This window comes from Melanostigma gelatinosum (genome assembly GCF_949748355.1).
Source record: "Melanostigma gelatinosum genome assembly, chromosome: 16".
Taxonomy (NCBI): domain Eukaryota; kingdom Metazoa; phylum Chordata; class Actinopteri; order Perciformes; family Zoarcidae; genus Melanostigma; species Melanostigma gelatinosum.
This window is the reverse complement of record NC_136649.1, coordinates 24,550,914-24,569,464: the sequence shown is the minus strand read 5'-3', so window position 1 is coordinate 24,569,464 and position 18,551 is coordinate 24,550,914. Positions and strand designations below refer to the sequence as shown.

The window sequence follows — 18,551 nt, the reverse complement described above, 5'->3', positions numbered from 1 at the left end:
AACGTTTCACACACTGAGCACAGATATAGAAGAGATAGAACTGCTGCTGTGTGAAGAGAACACTGCTGCTCACAACAACCTGATGTGTTCAAAGTGTTCACACACAATGTTCTTCACCTTTGTTCATAGAGCAGCACTTTCAAATAAAAGTGCACAAAACACTACTTATGAATTTATTATTGAACTTTGCCATAACAATGAGATTAATCGCGATTGAAAATTGTAATCGTTGCCCAGCACCAATATATATAAAGTACATCAATAATATAGTTCATAATAATGTTCAATACTTGATTCTGAAACATGTTGCTTCGTGTTTCCGAGCTGAGGTGCGTCACGTTAACGCACCTCGCGGAGTGAGTTAGTGGGCGGGGCTCCACTCTCCTCCTCCCCCATTGGACAGCCGTCCCTCCGCTGCCAGCCAATGGTTGACGCGGAAACGGCCCCGGTGACGTCAGAGCAGTGAGTGGCAGGAAGCGGTGACGTGACGACGCAGAGTGAGTGACAGCAGGAGGCGATGCGCCATCAGAGTTCCACACATGAAGAAAATAAGTAGAAACAATGTTTTCATGTCTGCAATTACAGCTTTACTCTTGAGCGGATCATCATCTTAATAAGATAGTCATATATAATATAGTGATGTTCACGTGAAGATGGATACAAACTAAACTGTAGTCTGGTCCTTCTCTTCAACGCTGGAACTGAACAAACTCATAGTGACGGGTTCTGTTCAGTCTGGACCAGACTCGATCTGTGTGGACGGGTCTAGAACCAGTAGGTTCGGAGAGACAGGGTCCCTGTGGTCCTAAAGGAGAAACATTCATTGAGAAGGATGATAGCAGCAGCAGCCAATCAGAGCAGAGGATTCCTCCAGAACTCTTCTGGTTTCACTTTTCATTTCAGACTTTGTGGTTCAAAGAAAAGTCAATGAAAGAAAATATTTAAAAAACTTTATTGAAATGTTTGTTAAGTGAAACAGAGGAACATAGTTCAGAACCAGCAGGACTCCTATCAGACCTCCGGTCTGTATCAGAGGACCCTGTACAGGTGGATCTGTCTCAGAGCCTCTGGGTCTGAGTCCTGGTCCAGGTACACGCCGTGGTCCACAGGAAGCTCCTCCACCCAGCCGGGCTGCAGCGTTTCCTGCTGGACACAAACAGGAAGTGGTCAAGTCCTGAACCGCCTCACTAGACCCAGACCTCTGACATCACACCGACACGCCCACAGTCTCCATCACCTGTGACGTTATCATGACATCACCGACTGGGGGAGGAGGGGCGGAGCTACAGGGGTCAGGTGACACTCGTGGCTTAAAGTACATGAAGTTAATGTATACTTCATGTACTTTAACCTTCCTCTCTGTTCTTCACCTGCAGACTGTTCAGACTCTCCTGTAGACCGGGAACAGAGACCAGCAGAGAACCTTTCTTCCTGAAGTTCTCCATGATGAGCCTCCACGCTCTGAACACACACACACACACACACACACGCACACACACACACACACACACACACACACACACACACACACACACACACACACACACACACACACACACACACACACACACACACACACAGCACAACGGAAGTGGAAACCTCATTCAAAATCTCATTAACATTTACTACACAATCAAATGAAGAACAGTGTGTCTTTGTGTGTGTCTGTGTGTGTAGGTGTGTGTGTAGGTGTAGGGGTGTGTGTGTGTGTGTGTGTGTAGGTGTGTGTGTAGGGGTGTGTGTGTGTGTGTGAGTGTGTAGGTGTGTGTGTAGGGGTGTGTGTAGGGGTGTGTGTGTGTGTGTAGGTGTGTGTGTAGGTGTGTGTGTAGGTGTGTGTGTGTGTGTGTGTGTGTGTAGGTGTAGGGGTGTGTGTAGGTGTGTGTGTCAGTGTAGGTGTGTGTGTAGGTGTAGGGGTGTGTGTAGGTGTGTGTGTAGGTGTTGGGGTGTGTGTAGGTGTGTGTGTAGGTGTGTGTGTAGGTGTGTGTGTAGGTGTTGGGGTGTGTGTAGGTGTGTGTGTAGGTGTGTGTGTAGGTGTAGGGAGCTGTGTAGGTGTGTGTAGGTGTGTGTGTAGGTGTGTGTGTAGGTGTAGGGAGCTGTGTAGGTGTGTGTAGGGGTGTGTGTAGGTGTGTGTGTAGGTGTGTGTGTAGGTGTGTGTGTAGGTGTAGGGAGCTGTGTAGGTGTGTGTAGGGGTGTGTGTAGGTGTGTGTGTAGGTGTAGGGGTGTGTGTAGGTGTGTGTGTAGGTGTTGGGGTGTGTGTAGGTGTGTGTGTAGGTGTGTGTGTAGGTGTGTGTGTAGGTGTTGGGGTGTGTGTAGGTGTGTGTGTAGGTGTGTGTGTAGGTGTAGGGAGCTGTGTAGGTGTGTGTAGGTGTGTGTGTAGGTGTGTGTGTAGGTGTAGGGGTGTGTGTAGGTGTGTGTGTAGGTGTTGGGGTGTGTGTAGGGGTGTGTGTAGGTGTGTGTGTAGGTGTTGGGGTGTGTGTAGGGGTGTGTGTAGGTGTGTGTGTAGGTGTAGGGAGCTGTGTAGGTGTGTGTAGGTGTGTGTGTAGGTGTGTGTGTAGGTGTAGGGGTGTGTGTAGGTGTGTGTGTAGGTGTTGGGGTGTGTGTAGGTGTGTGTGTAGGTGTTGGGGTGTGTGTAGGTGTGTGTGTAGGTGTTGGGGTGTGTGTAGGTGTGTGTGTAGGTGTAGGGGTGTGTAGGGGTGTGTGTAGGGGTGTGTGTAGGTGTGTGTGTAGGTGTAGGGGTGTGTAGGGGTGTGTGTAGGGGTGTGTGTAGGTGTAGGGGTGTGTGTAGGGGTGTGTGTAAGTGTGTGTGTAGGTGTGTGTGTAGGTGTAGGGGTGTGTAGGGGTGTGTGTAGGTGTGTGTGTAGGGGTGTGTGTAGGTGTAGGGGTGTGTAGGGGTGTGTGTAGGGGTGTGTGTAGGTGTGTGTGTAGGGGTGTGTGTAGGGGTGTGTGTAGGTGTATGTGTAGGTGTGTGTGTACCTGACTTGTTCACTGGGTTCCATGAAGAACTCAAAGACGTTGTTCATGATGAGAACGTCTGCTTTCTGCAGCAGAACATTCTGCAGGAGGACATCAGTGTGGAGAACCTGAAGGAGAACAAAGTTCTACTGATTATTATGTGTGTGTGTGTGTGTTTAATATATATGTGTGTGTGTGTTTAATATACGGTATATGTATATATATATATATATATGTGTGTGTGTGTGTGTGTGTGTGTGTGTGTGTGTGTTTAATATATATGTGTGTGTGTGTTTAATATACGGTATATGTATATATATATATATATATATATATATATATATATATATATATGTGTGTGTGTGTGTGTGTGTGTGTGTACCTGTATTCGATCCGTCATCTTGTATTTCTGCAGGATGTTTTTCTGCAGTTTAACAAACTCTTCACTGATCTCTAAACCAATCAGCTGAGAGGAAGAACTGAACACGTAACCCTGGACACACACACACACACATTCATCAGTACATTGTTTGTCTGCATGTTAGCATGTTAGGGTATTAGCATGTTAGCATGTCATCATGTTAGCGTGTTACAGTGGTGGGCCGTCAGGGCCTGCAAGGCCTTCTCTGCTGGCCTAAACAGAATGACAAAGTTATATCTATTTTATAATTCAATATTTTTTCTGAAATACACTACATGTATTGTAATTTATAAACATATTTCTCCATTATCTTATGTTATCATTGCACAGCTCCTGTCTTCCTCAGCTGCTCTGCTTCCAGTGCAGCTTGTTTTAAGTAGAGCTTTTATCCAATCAGATCTCACCTCTGTGTCTCTAGGTGGAACAGAGGCAGAGGCCTGCAGACTCACAAGTGCATCATGTGCACTTTAAGTGAACGGGGACGATGTTGTTGATTGTCAGTGTTCAACCAATCAGATCTTTAGTTTGACATGTTGGGCGTATTCTTTGACGTGTCAGAGCTGCTAGCTGGCCTACAAGTACGTCAGCATTAGTGCAGCTCAGTGTCTGCGGCGAGGTGCAGCGTGCACTGTGATTGAGGCTGATGGGTAGTGAATCACATCACCTGATGCAGCTCAGCCGATCAAATATGGGCATTCTGACTGAGTGAGATGCACCATGACACAGGGTGCTGAGACGAGGAAAGACACTGCAGAGCAGTACGTTCAACGCTCAAGTTGTGAAAGTAAAATCATAAGACGATGTCTTTGGGCCGTGACTTGTCATGAAGGAGTGATGGTGGATCCCACAGCCAGACCAGCTGAGAACCACTGACCTCCATGAGCGCAGGAAACATTATGTTTTCCTGAATTTAAGCTTCTGCATTTTCCAAATGCTCTCGTACTATTCAAACGTATTGTAAGCCTCGTACCGAACGTTACGTACATTTAATACGTACATAGTTACATCCTTAGAAACTGATCATAGATGTGGCGCCATCATGTGGTTATAAGGTGGTATTTCAGCTGCAGGACAGCAGTGAAGGCCCAGGCATAAAATACACGGCCCGCCACTGGCGCGTTAGCATGTCATCATGTTAGCGTGTTAGCATGTCAGCATGTTAGCGTGTTAGCATGTCAGCATGTTAGCATGCTCTCCACTGACCCCGTACAGGACAGCTCCCAGTCTGGAGCCCACATCCACCAGCAGCCGACCGTTCAGGTCTGGAAGAACGTTCTCAAACAGGAACCGAAGCTCTGAGATGGAGAACGAGTGAGAGATGAAGTCTGAGGAGGAAGAAGAGGAGGATGAAGATGATGAAGAAGTGACAGACCTCATGTGTGGGATGATGAAGATGAAGATGGGTTCTGACCCAGAGGGGCGGTTCTGTGGGATCCACAGGTGAGACAGTAGGACCGACTCATGGTTCCCTCCTCACACAGAGAGTCCACCTGGTCTTCATCATATAGGAAGCTGTCAACGTGGACCGTGGGCCGAGAGCACTGCTGCATCTGTGACATCATCAATGACATCATCAACATCACTGACACCTTTATCATCATCAGTACTACAGTAGTAGTACCTTGTTATAAGCAGTACTCTCAGAGGACAGCATGGCGTCCGGAGGAAGACTTCCTCTCAGATCTTCAGCGATGTTCTGCAGAATCTTCGTCTGGTTGTTGGACAGAAAGTCGTCAAACTCGTCTGCAGAAAGAAGTAGTATTATGATTTGTAATAATACTATTTTTTTTTTTGACAAATGTTTTTATTGGCTTTTCCACAATACACAAACAAGACAAAACAAGGCACAACAAAAGGCACTTAGAGAAATTTCAAATAAAGATAAAATGAAAGATAAAAATGGCATGTGTTGTTGGACGTTACTGACTTAAATTAAACTGACTGAATTAAAAATAACAGTAGAGGGTGACAGATATGTACATGCACAGGTAGATACATATTATACCCCACAAATAGAATGCTCCCACATTCCCTAACGTGACCAGTCAGAGAAGAAAAAAAACGAGAAAAAAAACGGGGAAGGGAAACAAAAACAAAAAGGAAACCGGTAGACTATATGGTTACAACGAAATATTCCCCGTCCAGGAACTCTATAAATGAGCCCCACATCTTTGCAAAGATGTTATATTTCCCTTTAACTGTTTCTCTAGGGCGAGGCACTGTATCAGTCCCTCTATCCAAGTTCGTTTGCTCGGCCTGTGAACAGATTTCCAAGCCATTGCAATTTTATATTTAGCTTCAAGAAGACAAAATATGACCATCTTCTTTTTGCTGCTGTTAAGTGTACAGTTTACTGGGAAAAACCCCAAAAGACAGAGTTTTGGACATAATGGAAGTTGTTCGTTAATACAGTTAGATACAGTTGTAAGAATCTCTTTCCAGAAATCCTGAATGAGGGTGCATTCCCAAAGGCAATGAGACGAGCTACCTTCATGTAGACCACATTTAACACAAGCATCGGTGTATCGGGGTCCATGCGATGCAGTAACTCTGGAGTAATGCATGTTCTCATCACCCATTTATACTGGAGAAGTTTGAACCTTGAGTTGATTGTTTGGACTTGACTCTGTAGACATATGTCCTGCCACTCTTCTTCAGTGATTTCTTCATGTAGGTCTGAACACCATGCTAGCCTTCTGTCATCGGAGGGTTCTTTTGCTGCAGCTATGATCGTCTGATAGAACTCTGAGATCAGTCCAGCTGGTCCATAATGGTTTAGAGCGATCTTTTCTAAAGAAGTTAGAGAGGGGACATTTACAGAGTTCTGTGTCTTTGTTATGAAGCTTCTTATCTGGAGATACTTGAAAAAATGTTTTGTATCTATGCTAAACGTTTGCTTGGTGTCATTAAAACTTAAGAGTAAGAGTATCACAATCATATAAATCTGAAATCTTTCCGATACCTCTGTCTGCCCATAACTTAAACCAGAGTCGTTAGTACCTGCCGTAAAGTTTCTGTTCCCCCAAATAGGTGAGTATTGGGATAGAGGAGTGTTTTCCCCGAGATAGCTCAACACCTCATGCCAAACTGTCAGCGTATTTTTAACAAAGGGGTTTGCAGTGTGTCTCTTCAAAGTGGCTGTTTGCTGAGTAGAGGTAGAGATAGAAGGGGATTTTGGAAGTTGTGCTTTCCTCCATCCTTATCCAGTGCAGCGTTGACTGGTGTTCAAACCGATGTGAAGCTGCTCGTAGTTGGGCGGCCCACTAGTGTCCCTGGAGGTAAGGGAGTTTTAACCCACCTCTGTCATATGGTAAGTATAACGGGGTCATGCGCAGTCTTGAGCGTCTATCGTTCCAAATGAAATTACAAAAAAGCCGTTTCATTTTAATAAAGAAATTAGGAGGAGGAGCAAGTGGGATGTTTTGAAAAAGGTATAGGAATTTAGGAAGAATATTCATCTTCAGAATATTGATACGCCCAATCATGGAGATTGGCAAAGATTTCCATCTGTTAATAGATTAAACTGCTGACTCAGTCACAGGGTTATAGTTAGTAGGTACCATGGATTCTATTGTAGGCGTGATTTTAACACCGAGGTATGTGAAGCTGTCCACAATGTTCCTAAATGGAGAATTTAGTGGTGGGTTTAATCTCTCAGATTTTTTCAAAAATAGGATTGTAGACTTAGATGCATTGACCTTGTAACCTGAGAAACTACCATATGTTCCTATTAAACTTAGTAAAGAAGGTATAGATTGTTTCAAGTCTGTCAGAAAGAGCACACTATCATCAGCAAATAGTCCTATTTTATTCTCTATATCATTAATTCTGATACCAGTTATCTCACTATTGCCTCTAATTGCAATTGCTCGAGGTTCGATGGCCAGGACAAAAAGAAGAGGAGACAAGGGACACCCTTGTCTTGTACCCCTACAAAGAGAAAGCTGTTTTGATTCCATATAGTTGGTCATTACTGAAGCACTTGAGTCATGATATAAGAGTTTGATCCAACTGAGGAAGTAGTTGCCTATTCCAAAACGGTGAAGCACTTCAAATAGATATTGATGCTCGACCCTATCAAAGGCCTTTTCCGCATCAAGTCCTATCACAGCCACATCCGGTATTTCTTTCTTGGCATGTATAATGTTCATCAGTCTACGAATATTGTGAGGGCCCTGTCTTCCTTTAATAAATCCATTTTGATCTAAGGCCACAATAGATGGCACATGTTTCTCCAACCTTCTGGCAAGCAGTTTTGCTATTATTTTCACATCATTATTGATTAAAGAAATGGGGCGATAGGATTCACACTTTGTGGAGGGCTTACCTGGCTTTAATATTAAAGTTATTAGTGCGTTCCGCAAAGATGGAGGCAGCTAATTATTTTCAAGTGACTCTTCAAACATATTCAGTAAAGGAACCAATAGCCTGTCCTTGAATTTTTTGTAGATTTCAATAGGAACACCGTCGGGTCCTGGAGCTTTCCCTCCTTTCATACTGTCTATGGCCTCTGACAATTCAGATATTGCAATTGGGGAGTTGAGTTCCTGTTTTGCGCTCTCACCAAGGAGCGGTATTTCTATCTGACCTTGGAAGCTGTGCATTGTGTGAGATGTGGCTGACGTGTACAATTTAGAATAAAATGTCTGGAAAGTACGATTTATTTCTTGTGGGTTAGTAATTGTCGTCCCTTTCTCAGACTCAATATTTAAAATTGATCTTTCGTTCTGCATAGACTTTAAACGCCAGGCCAGAAGTTTCCCTGCCCTAATAATAATACTATTTAGTTGTGTTGAACGTGTCCTCTATCAGGTAAACAAGTGAGTCATCTATCAGGTAAACAAGTGAGTCCTCCATCAGGTAAACAAGTGAGTCCTCCATCAGGTAAACAAGTGAGTCATTATCAGGTAAACAAGTGAGTCATTATCAGGTAAACAAGTGAGTCATCTATCAGGTAAACAAGTGAGTCATTATCAGGTAAACAAGTGAGTCCTCCATCAGGTAAACAAGTGAGTCCTCCATCAGGTAAACAAGTGAGTCATTATCAGGTAAACAAGTGAGTCCTCCATCAGGTAAACAAGTGAGTCCTCCATCAGGTAAACAAGTGAGTCATTATCAGGTAAACAAGTGAGTCCTCCATCAGGTAAACAAGTGAGTCCTCCATCAGGTAAACAAGTGAGTCATTATCAGGTAAACAAGTGAGTCATTATCAGGTAAACAAGTGAGTCATTATCAGGTAAACAAGTGAGTCATCTATCAGGTAAACAAGTGAGTCCTCCATCAGGTAAACAAGTGAGTCCTCCATCAGGTAAACAAGTGAGTCCTCCATCAGGTAAACAAGTGAGTCATTATCAGGTAAACAAGTGAGTCATCTATCAGGTAAACAAGTGAGTCATCTATCAGGTAAACAAGTGAGTCATTATCAGGTAAACAAGTGAGTCATTATCAGGTAAACAAGTGAGTCATTATCAGGTAAACAAGTGAGTCATCTATCAGGTAAACAAGTGAGTCATCTATCAGGTAAACAAGTGAGTCCTCTATCAGGTAAACAAGTGAGTCATCTATCAGGTAAACAAGTGAGTCATCTATCAGGTAAACAAGTGAGTCCTCTATCAGGTAAACAAGTGAGTCATTATCAGGTGAACAAGTGAGTCCTCCATCAGGTAAACAAGTGAGTCATTATCAGGTAAACAAGTGAGTCATTATCAGGTAAACAAGTGAGTCATCTATCAGGTAAACAAGTGAGTCATCTATCAGGTAAACAAGTGAGTCATCTATCAGGTAAACAAGTGAGTCATCTATCAGGTAAACAAGTGAGTCATTATCAGGGAAACAAGTGAGTCATTATCAGGTAAACAAGTGAGCCATTATCAGGTAAACAAGTGAGCAATTATCAGGTAAACAAGTGAGTCATCTATCAGGTAAACAAGTGAGTCCTCCATCAGGTAAACAAGTGAGTCCTCCATCAGGTAAACAAGTGAGTCATTATCAGGTAAACAAGTGAGTCATTATCAAGTAAACAAGTGAGTCATCTATCAGGTAAACAAGTGAGTCCTCTATCAGGTAAACAAGTGAGTCCTCTATCAGGTAAACAAGTGAGTCATTATCAGGTAAACAAGTGAGTCATCTATCAGGTAAACGAGTGAGTCATTATCAGGTAAACAAGTGAGTCCTCGATCAGGTAAACAAGTGAGTCATTATCAGGTAAACAAGTGAGTCATCTATCAGGTAAACAAGTGAGTCATTATCAGGTAAACAAGTGAGTCATTATCAGGTAAACAAGTGAGTCATCTATCAGGTAAACAAGTGAGTCATTATCAGGTAAACAAGTGAGTCATTATCAGGTAAACAAGTGAGTCATCTATCAGGTAAACAAGTGAGTCATTATCAGGTAAACAAGTGAGTCATTATCAGGTAAACAAGTGAGTCATTATCAGGTAAACAAGTGAGTCATCTATCGGGTAAACAAGTGAGTCATTATCAGGTAAACAAGTGAGTCATTATCAGGTAAACAAGTGAGTCATTATCAGGTAAACAAGTGAGTCATCTATCAGGTAAACAAGTGAGTCCTCTATCAGGTAAACAAGTGAGTCTTCTATCAGGTAAACAAGTGAGTCCTCTATCAGGTAAACAAGTGAGTCATTATCAGGTAAACAAGTGAGTCATCTATCAGGTAAATGAGTGAGTCATTATCAGGTAAACAAGTGAGTCCTCGATCAGGTAAACAAGTGAGTCATTATCAGGTAAACAAGTGAGTCATCTATCAGGTAAACAAGTGAGTCATTATCAGGTAAACAAGTGAGTCATTATCAGGTAAACAAGTGAGTCATCTATCAGGCAAACAAGTGAGTCATTATCAGGTAAACAAGTGAGTCATCTATCGGGTAAACAAGTGAGTCATCTATCGGGTAAACAAGTGAGTCATCTATCAGGTAAACAAGTGAGTCATCTATCAGGTAAACAAGTGAGTAATCTATCGGGTAAACAAGTGAGTCATCTATCAGGTAAACAAGTTAGTCATCTATCAGGTAAACAAGTGAGTCATTATCAGGTAAACAAGTGAGTCATTATCAGGTAAACAAATGAGTCATTATCAGGTAAACAAGTGAGTCATTATCAGGTAAACAAGTGAGTCATCTACCGGGTAAACAAGTGAGTCATCTATCGGGTAAACAAGTGAGTCATCTATCAGGTAAACAAGTGAGTCATCTATCAGGTAAACAAGTGAGTAATCTATCGGGTAAACAAGTGAGTCATCTATCAGGTAAACAAGTTAGTCATCTATCAGGTAAACAAGTGAGTCATTATCAGGTAAACAAGTGAGTCATTATCAGGTAAACAAATGAGTCATTATCAGGTAAACAAGTGAGTCATCTATCAGGTAAACAAGTGAGGCATTATCAGGTAAACAAGTGAGTCATTATCAGGTAAAAAAATGAGTCATTATCAGGTAAACAAATGAGTCATTATCAGGTAAACAAGTGAGTCATCTATCAGGTAAACAAGTGAGTCATTATCAGGTAAACAAGTGAGTCATTATCAGGTAAACAAGTGAGTCATTATCAGGTAAACAAATGAGTCATTATCAGGTAAACAAGTGAGTCATCTATCAGGTAAACAAGTGAGTCATTATCAGGTAAACAAGTGAGTCATTATCAGGTAAACAAGTGAGTCATCTATCGGGTAAACAAGTGAGTCATCTAACGGGTAAACAAGTGAGTCATTATCAGGTAAACAAGTGAGTCATTATCAGGTAAACAAGTGAGTCATCTATCGGGTAAACAAGTGAGTCATCTATCAGGTAAACAAGTGAGTCATTATCAGGTAAACAAGTGAGTCATCTATCGGGTAAACAAGTGAGTCATTATCAGGTAAACAAGTGAGTCATTATCAGGTAAACAAGTGAGTCATTATCAGGTAAACAAGTGAGTCATTATGAGGTAAACAAATGAGTCATTATCAGGTAAACAAATGAGTCATTATCAGGTAAACAAGTGAGTCATTATCAGGTAAACAAGTGAGTCATCTATCAGGTAAACAAGTGAGTCCTCTATCAGGTAAACAAGTGAGTCCTCTATCAGGTAAACAAGTGAGTCATCTATCAGGTAAACAAGTGAGTCATCTATCAGGTAAACAAGTGAGTCATTATCAGGTAAACAAGTGAGTCCTCCATCAGGTAAACAAGTGAGTCCTCTATCAGGTAAACAAGTGAGTCCTCCATCAGGTAAACAAGTGAGTCCTCTATCAGGTAAACAAGTGAGTCATCTATCAGGTAAACAAGTGAGTCATTATCAGGTAAACAAGTGAGTCCTCCATCAGGTAAACAAGTGAGTCCTCCATCAGGTAAACAAGTGAGTCCTCTATCAGGTAAACAAGTGAGTCCTCTATCAGGTAAACAAGTGAGTCATCTATCGGGTAAACAAGTGAGTCATCCATCAGGTAAACAAGTGAGTCCTCTATCAGGTAAACAAGTGAGTCCTCTATCAGGTAAACAAGTGAGTCATTATCAGGTAAACAAGTGAGTCCTCCATCAGGTAAACAAGTGAGTCATTATCAGGTAAACAAGTGAGTCATCTATCAGGTAAACGAGTGAGTCATCTATCAGGTAAACAAGTGAGTCATTATCAGGTAAACAAGTGAGTCCTCCATCAGGTAAACAAGTGAGTCATTATCAGGTAAACAAGTGAGTCATTATCAGGTAAACAAGTGAGTCCTCCATCAGGTAAACAAGTGAGTCATTATCAGGTAAACAAGTGAGTCATCTATCAGGTAAACGAGTGAGTCCTCGATCAGGTAAACAAGTGAGTCATCTATCGGGTAAACAGTCAGTACTACTACCACTCATAATAATAATAACAATAATAAACTCAGTGAACAGGTGAGTGTACCTGAGCTCCGGATCCACGTCAGCAGTCTGCTGAAATCACTCGGCTTCACTTCGTTCAGCAGCTTCTTTATTTCTAACTTTGCTTCAGATAAATTCATGTTAATAAAGTACCTGTCTGTCTGTCTGTCTGTCTGTCTGTCTATCTATTTGCCTGCCTGCCTGTCTGTCTGTCTGTCTGTCTGTCTATGTATCTGTGTGCGCTCGAGACGATTGTGACTCCAGACTGAAGCCCTGAGGAACGTGTCTGCCTCTTAAGGTGGAACCCGGAAACTCACATTAACACGCCAACAACAACAACTGTTCCACGTGAAGTCACCTGTTCGGATGACGTGCCTATTCAAATTTAACGTGTAAAAACAAATGTGACGGTCACCGGACATTTAGCTTTATGATCTGAACGTCTTCCACCTCGTGAAGTGTTCAGACCACCTTAAGAATCAGAGCTCACCTCGGAAGCAGTTCCTGTTTTTTTAAACTTCATTGAGACAAACGCGTTTCCAGGTCAGACCCACTGCTGAGGATCTCTACAGGTCTGGAGTCTGCGGGTCCATCCCAAGTCTCTCAATGTCATCCTCGTTTCCTTCACTTGCGTCTAGTCCCTCCCACCAGGGATGCATGGAGGAAACCATGCGAGGAGACAGGAACGAGGAATTATGTTTAGGAGACATGAGACGTCCTTTCCTCTGAAGCGTCACGTGAAGCGACGTCTGTTTCTGATGACGGAGGATCAGCTGATCACAGCTGGAGAGACTTTAGATAAGTTAGTGGCTGTTCACATGATCACTGTACTTAATAACAGTAACTAATAATATAATAACTAATAAAGACACACAGTGATCATCACTGTACTTAATAACAGTAACTAATAATATAATAACTAATAGACACACAGTGATCACCACTGTACTTAATAACAGTAACTAATAATATAATAACTAATAAAGACACACAGTGATCACCACTCTACTTAATCATCAGATCATGAAAACACAAATCTTTCTAATAAATGTAGAAAGTTGTTTGTGGTCCTTTTGTTGTTCAGACTACAATGAACATTTATTTAAACCAGATGTTGAATCAGAAACCTCATCAAATGTAAACTAGAGTTTATTCTGTGATCCGTCTTCACTCTGGTGTTAAACTCAGTCAGTCAGTCCGATCGGCTGCAGCGTCCAATCACATGACTGATGAACCATGAGGGGGCGTGTCGTCCGTTAAAACACTTCCTGGAAGTCTGGTCTCGTGGGTCCTCGCTCATGGCTCCTCCGAGGTCCCTCCTCCCTCCTCACTCCTCCCTCCTCACTCCTCCCTCCTCACTCCTCCCTCCTTACTCCTCAGAGCTACATCAGAGCTTTGGGACGGTCGCGTCAATATGGCGGCGCAGAACAACTTGGTCATGGAGGCATCAACATGTAATAGAGATGTTAAATTAACAGTGAAAACTCATCACAGCTTAATTTAACATCAGTATTCATAATTACACTTCATGTTTACTTCTCCTGATCTTTACCTCCTATAACAAGGTCCATAGGACATCTCGATAAATACACATGTTGTATTATATGATATAATATAAGGACGGAAGGGACGGGACGGGAGGGACGGACAGGAGGGACGGACGGGACGGACGGGAGGGACGGGACCGACGGGAGGGATGGGACAGGACGGACGAACGGGACCGACGGGAGGGAGGGACGGGAGGGACGGACAGGACAGACGGACGGACGGGACGGACCGACGGTACGGACCGACGGGAGGGACGGGACGGACAGGAGGGAGGGACGGACGGACGGGACGGGGCCGACGGGCGGTACGGGACGGACGGACAGGACAGACGGACGGAAGGGACGGACAGGAGGGAGGGACGGACGGGAGGGACGGACGGGACGGACAGGAGGGAGGGACGGACGGACGGGAGGGACGGAAGGGACAGGACAGACGGACGGACGGGAGGGACGGACCGACGGGAGGGACGGACGGACGGGAGGGAAGGGACGGACGGGACGGACGGGACGGACGGACGGGACGGGGCCGACGGGAGGGACGGGACGGACGGGACAGACGGACGGGAGGGATGGGACCGACAGGAGGGACGGGCGGGACGGAAGGGACGGGACAGACGGGAGGGAGGGACGGGACAGACGGGAGGGACGGACAGGAGGGAGGGACGGACGGGACGGAAGGGACGGACAGGAGGGAGGGACGGGACGGACGGGACGGACGGGAGGGACGGAAGGGACGGGACCGACAGGAGGGACGGAAGGGACGGGACAGACGGGAGGGACGGACAGGAGGGAGGGACGGACGGGACGAAAGGGACGGGACAGACGGGAGGGACGGACAGGAGGGAGGGACGGGACAGACGGGAGGGACGGGACAGACGGGAGGGACGGACAGGAGGGACGGGACGGGGCCGATGGAAGGAAGGGACGGAACATATGGGATGGATGGACGGAAGGGACGGGACCGACAGGAGGGACGGTACGGACGGGACAGAAGAACGGAAGGGACGGGACAGACGGGAGGGACGGACAGGAGGGACAGGAGGGACGGGAGGGACGGACGGGAGGGGAAGACTGCTGCTGCCCTACATGCAGGAGGCATAGCAGGAAATGATGATGAATGATAATTATTAAACAATGATTTTATTGACAACATTCTTATTCTCGTTACTTTGATCAAAGAATCATCTCCTGTTACCACGGCAACAGAAAACAAACTTAACTGGAAAATATTTCAACTTTAAAAAATACGGTTTGACAAAAAAACAGCTGATGAACAAACTTTTTATATCTTCCTGGAAAGTTTGCGTCACTTTTCAAAAACACATTGATGATGTCACTGCCCGGCACGACCAATCACAGCTCTCCTCTCTCACGCCGCCGTCTCATTGGCCGAATCCCCGCCATCGTCGCTCCTCATCTTCTCCTCCTTCTCGATGCGTTTCCTCGATCGCCTCGTAAGGCAACATTTCACCGTTACTATGACGACAACCACCAGCAGCACCGCCGCCAGCACCGCCGCGGCGACCAGGACCGGCACCAGGACGCCGCCCGGCGCCGTGGTCGTCGTCTCTGCGCACGCCGGTGAGTTCTTGTCGTCCTCGTCGTCATCGGAGCAGAAGCACCGGAAGGAGCCGACTGTGTTGAGGCAGCTGAACCTGCAGAGGGCGCTGCTGCACTCGTCCACGTCCACGCAGGTTCCAGAGGCGTCCTTCCGGAAGCCGCTGTCACACAACCGGCAGACGGTGGCGAAGTCGGCGGGGGAGTCGTCCAGCAGCCGCCACGCGGCGGGGCGGCCCGAGCAGCGAAGCTCCACCAGGTCCTGGTCCAGGGACCAGCACTGCACCTGCACCCTGCTGCTGTTCACAAAGCTGATGGAGCGAGCGCTGGTGATGAGGGGGTGCCGACAGGAAATCAAACCAGGATCAGGTCCCTGCAGTTCAGGTCCGGTTTCAGTTTCTAGGGAAGGAAGTCCAGGTTCAGGAGTGGTTCAGGTGCAGCTGGTTTTGGTGGTTCAGCTGCAGCTGGTTTTGGTGGTTCAGGTGCAGCTGGTTTTGGTGGTTCAGGTGCAGCTGGTTTTGGTGGTTCAGGTGCAGCTGGTTTTGGTGGTTCAGGTGCAGCTGGTTTTGGTGGTTCAGCTGCAGCTGGTTTTGGTGGTTCAGGTGCAGCTGGTTTTGGTGGTTCAGGTGCAGCTGGTTTTGGTGGTTCAGCTGCAGCTGGTTTTGGTGGTTCAGGTGCAGCTGGTTTTGGTGGTTCAGGTGCAGCTGGTTCTGGTGGTTCAGGTGCAGCTGGTTTTGGTGGTTCAGGTGCAGCTGGTTTTGGTGGTTCAGGTGCAGCTGGTTCTGGTGGTTCAGGTGCAGCTGGATTTGGTGGTTCAGGTGCAGCTGGTTTTGGTGGTTCAGGTGCAGCTGGTTCTGGTGGTCCAGTCTCTCTGTCTCTCAGCTTACATATGAACTGGTAGCTGCTCTTACAGCTGATGGGGATCAGACCCCACCTGGTCACCCGTGATCCGTCCCACTCCCCCTTCAGCGCCGCACAGCGGACCGTGGTGCAGGTGCGCTGCGGTTCCTCGGCCCAGCGGCTCACCTGCGAGTCCTCGCTGCCGTCCTTCGTCCACTTGAACCCTCTCAGGGGGAGCGTGGGGACCACACACTCGTTCTTGACCTTCCTCAGACCGACCCAGAAGGTGAAGACCAGTCCATCCAGAGCCGGCATCGACTCTGAGACGATTCCGAGGACGTCCGAGACCTCCAGCTCCGTGGCGAGCGTGGTGAGGACGCCGGGGGTGCAGCTCTCGCCCGCCAGGTCGAAGCTGAGCAGTGATTGGTGGATGGTGTAGCGCGGTGGTGAGGAGGACCAGGTATTCCTGAGCAGGATCACAAGGTGAATCCAGCAGAACCAGGACTCCATCTTCTCTGATGACGTCAGTCTGTCACAGTAGAGACACACCCTGTTCGTCATCGTGTATCAACATATGAACATGTAATAACTGGTTTATAACACACTAATATAACTAAGCAGGAAGATTTTATTTATATATTTATAAATATACACAAATATATAAATGTTCCAAAGATGGAGGACGAATTATAATAATATTAGTGCTGGGCAAGTTATATATATATATATATATATATATATATATATATATATATATATATATATATATATATACACACACACACACGTGTGAATATATATATATATATATGTGTATATATATATATATATATATATATATATATATATATATATATATATATATGTATATATATGTATGTGTATATATGTATATATACTGTATATATTATTAGTGTAAATATCTTCAATCAGAGCTCAATATTTGTGGTTGAACAGGATTCTAGTCTGAATGAGGCTGTTTTATTAATATTGCAGCTTATTCTGAACATCGATGGTCAAATGAATTCACTGTCAGACATGTTTCAATAGGATCATAAAGAAACGACTGTAAAGAGGATATGATGAGAGATGAGACATCCTAAAGGACGAAGCTTCCCGTCTGACCGATCTTTATCAGTGTTAATGTTCAAAATAAACCTTTTTCTTACCGTCTAATTCCTGCACTTTATCTCCTCCTGAGAGTTTCTACTTCTCTTCTTCTAGTTTCTTCCACATATGTTCTCCTCTTTTGCTCGGCACTCCTTCAGGTTCCACAGTCTCTCGCTTACTTCTCTATTGTGTTCTCTCCCAGTTCCTACTGGTTTCTCCTCCACAGTAGCTCTGCTAATGGACTGACCGCCCCCCCTCCAGGACAGGAAGTGTGTTGTGTCTTGATATGGTCAGTTAGTTTCCTCCAGAGAAATGTTGCTGCTGTCGCTCACTCAAAGAAACCGCAGTCGAGATTATGACGTTTCTGCCAAATGTGAATCTGAATCTGATTATTTCACAGCTTTACCTGAGCAGAAATAATAAAAAGTCTGCTCTGTGGAGGTTAGGGTGGTCCTTCTTTGGGTTACACTGGTCCTTGGGGGGTTAGAGTGGTTCTTCTTCAGGTTACACTGGTCCTTGAGGGGTTAGAGTGGTTCTTCTTTAGGTTACACTGGTCCTTGAGGGGTTAGAGTGGTTCTTCTTTGAGTTACGCTGGTCATTGAGGGGTTAGAGTGGTTCTTCTGTAGGTTACACTGGTCCTTGAGGGGTTAGAGTGGTTCTTCTTTGAGTTACGCTGGTCATTGAGGGGTTAGAGTGGTTCTTCTGTAAGTTACACTGGTCCTTGAGGGGTTAGAGTGGTTCTTCTTTAGGTTACACTGGTCCTTGAGGGATTAGAGTGGTTCTTCTTTAGGTTACACTGGTCCTTGAGGGGTTAGAGTGGTTCTTCTTTAGGTTACACTGGTCCTTGAGGGGTTAGAGTGGTTCTTCTGTAGGTTACACTGGTCATTGATGGATTAGAGTGGTTCTTCTGTAGGTTACACTGGTCATTGAGGGGTTAGAGTGGTTCTTCTGTAGGTTACACTGGTCATTGAGGGGTTAGAGTGGTTCTTCTGTAGGTTACACGGGTCCTTGAGGGGTTAGAGTGGTTCTTCTTTACGTTACACTGGTCCTTGAGGGATTAGAGTGGTTCTTCTGTAGGTTACACTGGTCATTGAGGGGTTAGAGTGGTTCTTCTTCAGGTTACACTGCTCCTTGAGGGGTTAGAGTGGTTCTTCTTTAGGTTACACTGGTCCTTGAGGGGTTAGAGTGGTTCTTCTTTAGGTTACACTGGTCCTTGAGGGGTTAGAGTGGTTCTTCTTTAGGTTACACTGGTCATTGAGGGGTTAGAGTGGTTCTTCTT

At 45.0% G+C, this 18,551-nt stretch overlaps 2 protein-coding genes across 5 annotated transcripts; both read right to left on the bottom strand.

Annotated features, from left to right (window-relative positions):
* Window positions 1-944: 944 nt before the first annotated feature.
* LOC306789901 (uncharacterized protein) lies at window positions 945-12,831 on the bottom strand. 4 transcript variants are annotated; one of them, XM_079285984.1, is made up of 8 exons: window positions 12,709-12,831; window positions 4,995-5,116; window positions 4,785-4,923; window positions 4,577-4,698; window positions 3,335-3,445; window positions 2,974-3,080; window positions 1,371-1,461; window positions 945-1,143 (listed from the first exon to the last, which is right to left on the bottom strand). In XM_079285984.1, exons 2-8 carry the CDS (start codon window positions 5,025-5,027, stop codon window positions 1,030-1,032), a joined length of 717 nt encoding a protein of 238 aa, XP_079142110.1. In that variant the 5' UTR covers window positions 5,028-5,116; window positions 12,709-12,831; the 3' UTR covers window positions 945-1,029. The 4 variants fall into 4 exon arrangements, 3 of the variants coding, with proteins under 3 accessions (XP_079142110.1, XP_079142108.1, XP_079142109.1); XM_079285982.1 differs by lacking the exon at window positions 12,709-12,831 and adding an exon at window positions 12,262-12,478; XR_013772680.1 differs by lacking the exon at window positions 12,709-12,831 and adding an exon at window positions 12,262-12,478 and having other exon boundaries at window positions 1,028-1,143; window positions 1,238-1,461.
* Window positions 12,832-15,721: 2,890 nt separating this feature from the next.
* On the bottom strand, window positions 15,722-17,468 carry clec14a (C-type lectin domain containing 14A; the record flags this gene model as incomplete). The annotated part of the gene is made up of 2 exons (XM_079286842.1): window positions 17,332-17,468; window positions 15,722-16,691 (listed from the first exon to the last, which is right to left on the bottom strand). The coding sequence occupies exon 2, from the start codon at window positions 16,670-16,672 to the stop codon at window positions 15,722-15,724; it is 951 nt and encodes a 316-aa protein (XP_079142968.1). The 5' UTR covers window positions 16,673-16,691; window positions 17,332-17,468.
* Window positions 17,469-18,551: the final 1,083 nt, after the last annotated feature.